General features: G+C 36.4%; 2 protein-coding genes and 1 pseudogene across 3 annotated transcripts; 2 read left to right on the top strand and 1 right to left on the bottom strand.

Moving 5' to 3' along the window:
• Window positions 1–1,449: 1,449 nt before the first annotated feature.
• Window positions 1,450–3,502, top strand: LOC120175020 (annotated as a pseudogene).
• A 121-nt stretch (window positions 3,503–3,623) lies between these two features.
• On the top strand, window positions 3,624–4,588 carry LOC120175163. Its single transcript, XM_039181854.1, has one exon. It carries the CDS (start codon window positions 3,665–3,667, stop codon window positions 4,586–4,588), a length of 924 nt encoding a protein of 307 aa, XP_039037785.1. The 5' UTR covers window positions 3,624–3,664.
• Window positions 4,589–6,357: 1,769 nt separating this feature from the next.
• Window positions 6,358–9,594, bottom strand: LOC120175092 (eukaryotic translation initiation factor 2 subunit alpha homolog). Of its 2 annotated transcripts, XM_039181797.1 has the most exons (8): window positions 9,137–9,594; window positions 8,218–8,274; window positions 8,047–8,133; window positions 7,823–7,969; window positions 7,608–7,712; window positions 7,284–7,382; window positions 7,019–7,196; window positions 6,358–6,731 (listed from the first exon to the last, which is right to left on the bottom strand). In XM_039181797.1, the coding sequence occupies exons 1-7, from the start codon at window positions 9,506–9,508 to the stop codon at window positions 7,041–7,043; spliced, it is 1,023 nt and encodes a 340-aa protein (XP_039037728.1). In that variant the 5' UTR covers window positions 9,509–9,594; the 3' UTR covers window positions 6,358–6,731; window positions 7,019–7,040. The 2 variants fall into 2 exon arrangements, with proteins under 2 accessions (XP_039037728.1, XP_039037727.1); XM_039181796.1 differs by lacking the exon at window positions 6,358–6,731 and having other exon boundaries at window positions 6,888–7,196.
• Window positions 9,595–10,597: the final 1,003 nt, after the last annotated feature.

Below are 10,597 nucleotides of genomic sequence, written 5' to 3'. Positions count from 1 at the left end.
ATGCATTGATGTATTCCTGTTTCTGCATGGGATCCTCTACAGAGGGCATAATCTCCATCTTGATTCTGCATGAGATTATATCATTGTCTTGCTTTTGCATAGGATTATATCTTCGTCTTGATTTTGCATGAGATTATATCTCGTCCTGATTTTGCATGAGACTGTAACCCCGTCCTGATTTTGCATGGGATCCTCTATGGAGGGCAACATCTTTTAAGGGTAATGTTTTTTTATTTCTGATGAGTTCCTCCTTGGAGGTTAACTTGGGCTAATCTTTTAAGGGTAACGCCCTCATCCTGATTTTTGTTTTCTGCTTTGGGTCCATTTTGGAGGTCTCGGGTTCCTTTCAGCAGGTAATGTTTTTCGTTATGTTCATCTATGACAAGAGGTAAGGTTGTGAGGAACTGTGTTTGATTTTTTTGCAATAAATATCTGATTTTATTGTTACTTGATTATTTTATTATTTTTATATCATACATGAAATATATGAATTGTTATTTGTATTTAGAGGGTACACTAAGCTTGTAGCTCACTTTGTTTCTATTTCTATTTCTATTTTCAAATTATCCAGATGTACAATAGGTTTGGCTATCGGAAGAGGAATCTCGGTTTCATACCGTGTGAAGCTAAAATTTTGCTTTCAACCTCTTTAAATTGTGTCATGGGTTTATTCTTGATTTTATTACTGGTAAATATTTTCTTTTAAAATAAATGATTTGTTAAACAAATTTACATCTATAATCTATTTCTAAGGTCAATGTGACTATTATGATTCAGTTGTAACTCTTAGATTGGGTCTAGGGGTTACACAAAGTAACACCCTATAAACGGAGGACTACTTTGTAACTTTTAATAGTCGATGACTCAATAAAATTGCGCCAGTGATCATTTGTATAGTTTACCCTAAATTTAATATGTTATATTTTAAAGTAATTCTTACTTTTGCTTATATCCGAGTCAGATGGTTCAATGTTTTATGATGATAGTTTGAAAAATGATCAAAGTTTATCCAGTCAAGTTGAAGAAAATGGAGACGAAGGTATGAAAGAAGTTGGGGTCGAAATGGAGGTCAATTGGGTTTGAATGTGAATGTTTCTTTAAAACCTGAAATTGAAATCATGGTTTTTGGTTTATTCAGGGTGAATTCTTATCCCGAATATCATTAACTCAACATTAAGCGTTTTTACATTAACTGATAAAAATTTATATTTTTATGTCGGCCCCAATTGAAAATTCTTAATTTCGTCCCTCGTACCGATCTTTAGAATTATTTATTCATAAATTTGAGTGGTGGAAAAAAGTGGACATAACTTGTTTGAATTAGCTTTGTGTGGAAGAAAAGTCGAAATTACTTGTTGGAATTAGCTTCAGTTGAAAAAAGGTGGATTTCCAATATATATATATATATATATATATAGCACACGGGTTCAAAACTAATGAAGACAGAGCTTTAATCTGTATAAACATGGAGTTGTTAACAAGTTCTGTTCTCTGTATACTGTTTACATGGCTCGTGCTTCAAGCTTTCAACTCAATCAGAAATGGAAGAAAATCAATTGATCAAAGCAAGCTCCCACCTGGTCCAAGGCGGCTGCCAATCTTCGGCAATCTCTTCGATCTCGGCGATAAACCCCACAGGTCCTTGGCTAAGCTCGCACAGGCTTATGGCCCCGTTATGAGTCTCAAACTCGGCACCTTATTCACCGTCGTCGTTTCGTCCGAAGCAACGGCGAAAGAGATCCTTCAAGTACAGGACCTCGCTTTCTCGAACCGAACCGTTATCGATTCCGTTCGAGCCTGCAACCATTACGAAGTCGGGCTGCCGTGGCTGCCAATTTCGCCACTTTGGAGAACACTTCGCAAAGTGTGTAACGCCCATGTTTTCAACACCATGAAACTCGATGCCAACGAACACCTTCGACGGGACAAGATCCGACAACTGATTGCCAATGTTGGCAAGAGTTGTGCTAGAGGTGAAGCCATTAACATAGGCCAAGCTGCTTTTGATACCTCCATTAATTTGTTGTCCAACACTGTTTTCTCGATGGATTTGGTTGATCCGAATTCATCTGTTTCTCGAGAATTCAAGAGAACGGTTAATGAGATGATGGACGAGGCAGGGAAGCCTAATGTGGCTGATTATTTCCCTTTGCTTAGAAAGATTGATCCCCAAGGTGTGCGGCGCCGGATGACCGTTCATTACGAGAATCTGCTTAATCTGTTCGGTAATCTGTTCGATGAAAGGTCGCAATCAAGAAAATCTCTTGATTATATTGCGTCCAATGATGCTTTGGATACTCTTCTTGATGTTATTGAAGGCGGCATCGAGGACCTTAACAAAACTCACATCACACATTTGCTTTTGGTATGTTGTAGGTTTTTCTTGCATTGTTGGGTTTAAGGATAATTTAATATCAACGTTTTATTTTTTATTTTTTTGTGAAAATAGCTTATGTTGGATAGAAACCGTTAATTGATTATCGTTCAATTTATGTTATTGATGTGATATTTTCATATGTATTTAAGTGTTGACGTGTAATATATCACATCGTTATCTTGAATGACATGACATGTGATATGTTAATAATTCAACATATGTGAAAATATCATGTTAACAAGTTGCTTTGACCGCTAGTCAACTAATGGTTTCCATTCAGTAGGGGTCATCTTAACTAAAAATTAAATTTTGAGGATTAAAGTGATCTAAAATGAATAAGAGTCAAAATGATAATTTGAACAAACATTAGAGACTACTTTTAACATTATGTATTTTTTCTTACATGACACACTCTATTGTTATGAATGTTAGATGTTCGGTTTAACCATGTCAAATTGATAGGTCTTATTCGTCGCCGGGACCGATACAACATCGAGCACGTTAGAATGGGCAATGGCGGAGCTATTTCGGAACCCGCAAGTTTTACTTAAAGCCAAGGAAGAACTAGAGGAAATAATCGGCAAAGGAAAACCACTCGAGGAATCCGACATAAATCGTTTACCATATTTGCAAGCGATTGTCAAAGAAACCTTCCGGATGCACCCGGTTGTCCCACTGTTACTCCCTCGGAGAGCAGGTCCGATGCCGACCTTTTCGGTTTCAAAGTTCCAAAGGGTTCGCAAGTGTTGGTTAACGCATGGGCCATTGGTAGAGATCCGAGCATTTGGGAAAACCCGAACAGCTTCATGCCGGAGAGATTCTTGGGGTCCGAAATCGATGTCAAAGGTAGACATTTCGGGCTCATTCCATTCGGAGCTGGACGACGAGTGTGTCCGGGATTGCCGTTAGCAAATCGAATGTTGCACTTGATGGTAGGATCTCTCATAAATTGTTTTGATTGGAAACTTGAGGGTGGGATCTCACCAAATGAGTTGAACATGGAAGAGAAGTTGGCGATCACACTTCAGATGGCTGAACCTTTGCGAGCAATCCCTGTTCTTGTTTGAGTAGTGTGTTTAAAACTCGAAATCAAATGTTCTTTGATTTGAAATGAAATTGCTTATTTAGGAAAATGTTGTCCATTTTTAGACTAATCACAATAAACTTATATTTTCAAGCATTGTTACACCATTTTCTCTCTCTTCAATTCAAACCCTCTTTGCAAATATTATAGCTTCAAAATTACACCATTTTCTAGCTAGCGAACCTAAACCTTTAGCCCTTCAAATGGGCTCTGATCTCATTTTTCTCGCACTGATAATACTTTCACGGCCTTCATTTCGTTCTATCGAAGCCCAAGGGATCAAATCGGCTCGTCTCCTTGACCTTCTCATTAGGGACTACACGGTTAAGTCCTTTGACAGGCATTGGAAGACAGGTACTTCTTATACTGTACATCCACCTGCAAACTTATCCGGTATCGAAGTTGATACTGTGAGGTTTCGATGTGGGAGTGTCCGACGATACGGTGCGAAAGTTAAGGAATTTGGTTTGGGAATTGGTGTGATTGTTCATCCTTGTGCTGAGAGGGTCATAGTGGTGAGACAAAACTTGGGTCTCAATTGGTCACCTATATATTACGCCAACTATGATTTATCAGGTTACCAGCTTGTTTCACCTGTGTTGGGACTTTTAGCTTATAATGCAGGCAGTGATGTGAGTTTCGGTAGCCCTTTCCAGCTCGGGATTCTCGCGAGTGAAAAGCCGATTAAGATCGATTTCGGCGACATTAAAATTGTTTCCGACGTGATCGGATCATCAACGAGGCCACTGTGTGCTAGTTTCGAAGGAGATGGCAAGGTTACATTGAAAATCCAAGTGTCACCCGATGTTTGTTTGGCGGCAAGGGATGGACATTTTGGTTTGGTCATCGAGTCGCCGCCCTTGATGCCGGTAAGGAAGAAGATCAGCAGATGGAAATTGGTGGTCAGAAGCTCGATAGGAGCTGCATTGGGTGCTTTCCTCTTGGGATTGCTTTTGGTGACAATGGTTATTAAGGTGAAGAAATCAAGAATGGAGGAGTTGGAGAGGAGAGCTTACGAAGAAGAAGCTCTTCCGGTTTCCATGGTTGGACATTTCAGAACTCCAACGGCTTCTGCTACTCGAACGACTCCGACGATCGAATATCTGTACATAAATCACCATTCCTGAAATCTAAGTTATGTGATTCTTATGTTTTCAATGTATGATCATTCTTTTCTGGACTTTTGACTCTTCATAAGTATATCTTATTGAACGTATATTTGTATCCGATTTTCACACGGTTCCGGAACGTATAGAATTTGTCAGCTGCTAACGGAAATGTTGAATATCTTAGAACATGACAACCCGATTCCGGGATCTGTTTTTTTCTGAACAGTTTGTTCTATGTCGCAGAAGTTGTCGGAAGAAAACATGGTTTACAAAATTTGTTATCTCCTTTGTGGGTCAAACACAATCATCAGCCGAGAAGAGACTTCAAGTGTAAGTATTGTTTGGGTACAATCACCATGAATGAGAAAAGTAGAACTTATTATAAGAAAATTATCCCTATCCTTTAAGATTATAATAATCTTTTTTTATAAAATATTTAGAATATTTAAATCTCTACGTGAAGGATATTGATATTTTCACCTTTTATAAATATAATATGATGAGATATTGAATCCCTAAAATAACTTTGATTTAATTAAAATTTATAAATCATAAATAAATATTTCTTAATGCACAATAAAACAATATTTCTAAGGTTAGGTTTTAGAGTTTGAGTTGAGGATTTAAAGTTTAGGGCTTAAGTTTGAGTATAGGGTTAAGGTTTATGACTTAAGATTTAAAGTCTGGGTTTTAAGGTCGGGTTTTAGAGTTAGAAATTTTGGAGTTTAAGATTTTAGATTGAGATAAAAAGAGATTTATTTTACTGTGAATTAAAAGACATTTAATTGTGAGTTATAAATTTTAATTAAATTTAAGTCATTTATTTATATAAAACCTATTAGTTTTACATAGTGTGAGTGAATTTTGCTTATATATATATATATGGGTCATGATCCACTTATAATGTGTAAAACTCTTTTAGTTTTATAACATTTTAGGATCGTTGGATTGAAGGAAATCAAAAGCTGATATTAACTCCTTCTTTTTTTAGTAAATATTTTCTCATTTTCTACCGTTAATCTCAGCCTTTAATTTATTTCATCCAATAGTTAAAAAATTTTGAAAAATTAAAAGAATAGTACACAATGTAATTGATTATGCCCGTATATGTATGTATGTATTGCTTTATCCAATTGTTTCAAAGCAGCAGAAGAAATGTCCGGTGATGCTTCCGATGGTGACGTTTCACAGTCATCTGTAGTTGAATAGAAGGAAGAAGAAAAATAAGCATTCGTGAAAGAAACAAAGAATCAACGACTACAAAGAAAGCAAGAATAAATGTAAGATTGCATGCACAAGACCGAGGCAATTCAGTACAAGTTGCGGAATAGATGATTTAGAGTTCAGTCCAGAGTGATATTCCCCTCTATCATGGTTGGATAGTTGATCCCCTTTAGTATTGGGTTTGGGGGTGCAATAGTTGAAGCCATGTGGCGAAGACTGTATAGGTTCTTATAGCAGCTTCACTATGGTTGTGTTATATGGTGCTTATAATATATGTGCCATATTTGAAGGCTGCCTGATGACAAACACAAAAAAACATTTTGATAAGGAACCTATACAAGGGTGCAACTCTATTACCATGCATACTTCAACTTTGTTTGTCTGACGTTATTTGATTTGGACTTTAGATTCTCACAGTTATCAAGTTATCCTTGCAAAACAATGACAACTTCGCTGTAGAGGTCCAAACAAGAATTTACTCCACCAAAAGGTTAGTGCTCCCCTCATTCACTTCATTCATGCTAGTTAGGTTAACTGATTGCAAACTTCATGAACAACAATGTCAATCAATCAACTAGCTGTTTAAACATCTAATTTATTGTTGAGTCGATTACATGGTCATCGGTTGGTGATTTTGCAGGCTATTCTGCTTACAAGATGGTCTCGAAGAACATGAACTCAACGTTTTCTTTCTTAACAATCATTTCATCGGTTTGAATGACTTGAGTGAAACTTAACTGAGATTTACATGATGCAGGACTACAGTGTTGAAGGCTCAGCGCATACAGGAGCAGATGAATCCCTCCTTTTGGTTCTGTGTTTGTATTCAATTTGCGCATACAGTTTCTTCGTCTTCATCGTCAAGGCAAGAGAAAATCCAAAGAAAAGTGTATCATGATGTGAGTTTCAAGTTTACGCCATTTGGCAAGTGTTTCTTCTGTATAATAATGAATTTAAATGTTATTTCCACTACTGGCATAAGAAATGTGAATTTAGATAATAAAAATTCGGATGTTAAAATCCAATAATAATTATAATATCCTACTCTAATATATAATCTAAATCCCCATTATTCAAGTTCACAGAAAACACCTGAACATACAATCTGCCCCATCGAAAGAGGTGTATTACTCGATAAAATTCAAACAAGAAGGTTTTGTATACCGCATTGAATAGAGGATCAAAACATAAAACAAGTTTTTTTTCAATGAATAGGGGAACTACCATCTTCATGTATGAAGCAATGCTATTCCGTTATCCCGGGACCCGCATTCTCAACATCAACTTCTCCCATGCCTGTGTCTTCCTCTTCTTCGCTGTCTTCGTCTCCACTGACCTCTTCGTTATCGTTACGCAACTTAGCCATGTGCTCAGCGAGCAATTTATCGTCCCGTTCACTCACCTAAATCAATGCACCATTCAAGACACTCGGGACAAGGAATGTAGAACTGAGAGAAAGTACATTGGAAATTAAAGGATGGACACTCACCGCTCTAGGATGCTCCTTGACAACAAGTTTTCCCTTGTGATGCTCTATTGCTTCAGTGCAAGCTTTAATGGCTTTATTGAGGACAGCTATTCCTTGGTCCTGACCAATACAAATTTAAACAAAAATGAAAATGTTTAACAGACACGAAAATATGTTGGGGAAATATAAACATAATAATGTAAACAAGTGTCAATGATGATAACTTCAGCAGGGCAAAATTTTAGACAGTGGTCAACAAGATTAACACATTCATATAACCATAGCATGTTCATGCGAATGCTTCCCAAAGCAACTTCTGAGGCGTGTTAGACACATTAAGCTTACCTTGTCAAGAGTTTGAGTGGTAAGAACATAAAGTGGAGGAGCCACGAGCTTGATTTTAACAGGGCAGTCATCATTCCCAGCAGCCTCGGCTTTGCGCATGGCCTCCTGCAAATTTGACAACAAATATCTAGAAACCAACAACAGAGCAGAGGAGAGAGAGAGAGAGAGAGAGAGAGAGAGAGAGAGAGAGAGAGAGAATTTCAGAAAAAAAATACCTTAATGTGAAGAACGCCATCAAACTGGAAACATTTCATTTCAATATCAGCCCGAACCTTCAGAGGTTGAGGAGTCATTCTTCTCTTAATGTTTTTCACCAATGCATCTTTGACTTCCTCAGTCACAGCAGGAACCATTTCAGTCACCTAAAGAGAGATATCATTAGAGACTTAAATCGGCTGAACAAATAATGTTTTATGCATCTCACAAATTGAAATTTTACCTCCTGTCCGTCCGGGCCGGGTTTTTTTACTTCACACGTGAGGGTGTTCAAGACAGTATCAGGATCAGTCACAATGATTTTAAAAGCCTGAAAAGCATTTTTTTTAAAAAGAAAAAAATTAAGACTTTGATAAGAGATGAAACGAAACTTGAAAAGAAGGCAGTTCCACACCTCAAAAGCATGACCATATTTCCGGTATAGAGGCCACCCAATTTTAACATACAATTCCTGTCACACATAATAAGTGTTAGCGAGTTGCAAGTTGATGACAAAATCCTTCTAATACTGGCTATTTTTAGATAACTTGAATGAAACATACAGATAGTTGCTTCTCATTTAACTCACCTCACAAGCTTTGAAATCTTCAGCTTGATCATTGAATTCTTATTTCTAGATGATTAAAACAAACATATACTCATTGCACTCACCTCACAAGCATTGAAACCTTCACTTTAATCCTTGAATTCTCAACTTCTTTTCTTAATTGGAAAAAAAAAGTAACAGGTTTCATATACATCATAACCCAAGTTGCTGGCTTTTCAATATTTCCCTCAGAAACTAAGGTAAAAATCTATCTGAAAGTCACCAAACTACCGCATTTTAAACTAAAACTACAATAAGGAAATCATCATTTCATTTTTGGTTGTTCCGTTTCGGCTATAAAAACACACACAATTATCCATTTAAGTTAACAAGTATCCCAGTATAATCACTTTGGCCGAATCATATCAGCGGCAGATCCATGCATTTCCTAGGGATGACATGTGTCCACTCTTAAATCCGAATTTTATTAGGTTAATATATGAACACCCTTCCTCAAAAATATTTTTGAATAGACACTTAATCCGATGAACCAAATTTTCGAACAAAATACCCAAAGAAATAGTGACCAATTCCCTTCAATCAACCAAAAATAGAAGAACAACAAATATATTTCCAATTCATTACCGATAAACCATAGCTAAACTCTAGAAATTCTTCATACCCAAATTATTAATTTTAAGTTCCATAACATAGCAATCAAATTATCGCCCCAGTTTCAATAATAGAAATCAAAAGGAATAAAGGGGGGGGGGGAACAAAAAATTACCTCCAAATCAATATCCAAAGTCTCGGCGACATGTCGCATGATAGAGTGAACAAGTTTACTCTTATTGTACCTTTCTTCACAAGCCTGAATATCCTCCTCGCTAACTCTCCTCTTACTCAAATCGATGTAACCCTTTTCCTTATCGACACGGAGAACCATTACCGGCTCGGTTCGGCCGACCCTGATTAGACTGCTGACACTACGAATCCGACGGCGGGAAAGCTCGGAGAACAAGATCATGCCTTCGATGTTGTTGTATTCAAGGAGCGAAACGTACGCGCCCATGTCGGCGATGTTCTTCACCTGTATCATCACCGCCATGTCCACCTCGGGATACTTTGCTTCGTACATACGACACTCGAGGTTCGGCATCCTCTCGTATTCTGGCTTGGATCTTTGAGTTTTTGGGATTTCGTGTTTGAAGATTAGGGTTTTAAGATGAGCTTCACGACTGATGCGTTTTCTATCAACACTAGAAATGAGATTCTCCTTTCTTATATTTAGGGTAAATTACATTTACGACCACTTAATTATTAATGAAATTTATTTTGATTAATGATCTTTTACTTTTATCAATTAAATCATTTAACTATTTAAACATTATCAATCAATCTTATTTATAACTCAAATTTTATTTAATTTTTTAAATCAACATATTCGAGTTATTCTGGTTTCTATTTAAATTTAATTTTGAATATTTAGAATGATACAGACTAATCGATTGTAATTTATAATTGATTTTAATTTAAACGACTTTCTGTAATCATGTATAATATAAATATATTTTTTCATTTATGATATAAATATATCATGCAGAGTTGAGAAAATCGACTTAAACTTAAAAATCAATTTACTAATAACTAAAAAAATTAAATTAATCGAATCTTATTTTATAACTTAAACTTTATTAAATTTTTAGTCAAATCAAATTAGATCAAGTAAAGTCAAAATTTTCAAAATTTTAAATTAAATCAAAATTTTTATCCCTAACTATTAGCATTTGATAAAAAAACAACGATTAATAAAATCAACGTAGTTATATATATAGGCGCAGGATAAGGTTTTCTCTGGGTGCATGATAGCAGGTTTTTTTGCTCATCGGAGTTTCTCATTTCTTTGCCGATTTTTTCGTTGTTTCCTTCTGGATTTCTTTCTTTTTCTTTGGGCTGTCTGTTGTGAACGAGTACTGATAATGGTGCGGGCTCGAGCCATTTGAACTGGAGGCAGCTCTTTGTTGGGCGTCTGGATCATTCGCTTCAGCTTTTCCTCCTTATCTGGAGGACGGTGCGATCACGATTAAGCCACTGATGGAGGTTTTTGATGTAACAATCAAGGTTTGGAATAAATCTTTGGGTGCTCGGTTTCTCGATAAGTATCCCAATTTCAATACTCTACAATTTTGATTAATTATATTTGGGGAAGTTTTAGGGAGATCGTGGTTAATACGGTGGGGGATGATTT

This window comes from Hibiscus syriacus, unplaced genomic scaffold (genome assembly GCF_006381635.1).
Source record: "Hibiscus syriacus cultivar Baekdansim isolate YM2019G1 unplaced genomic scaffold, ASM638163v2 tig00112159_pilon, whole genome shotgun sequence".
NCBI classification, from domain to species: Eukaryota; Viridiplantae; Streptophyta; class Magnoliopsida; order Malvales; family Malvaceae; genus Hibiscus; species Hibiscus syriacus.
The sequence above is the reverse complement of the archived record's forward strand: the minus strand, read 5'-3'. Positions and strand labels throughout refer to the sequence as shown.

Excerpts from the sequence above, each read along its gene's own strand:
- LOC120175163 (XM_039181854.1), top strand. The coding sequence starts at position 3,665 with ATGGGCTCTGATCTCATTTTTCTCGCACTGATAATACTTTCACGGCCT.
- LOC120175092 (XM_039181797.1), bottom strand. The coding sequence starts at position 9,508 with ATGCCGAACCTCGAGTGTCGTATGTACGAAGCAAAGTATCCCGAGGTG. Across the intron at positions 7,713-7,822 it reads ATGGCGTTCTTCACATTAAG|GAGGCCATGCGCAAAGCCGA; the intron begins GTATTTTTTTTC and ends TCAAATTTGCAG. Across the intron at positions 7,197-7,283 it reads TCAAGGAGCATCCTAGAGCG|GTGAGTGAACGGGACGATAA; the intron begins GTGAGTGTCCAT and ends GCATTGATTTAG.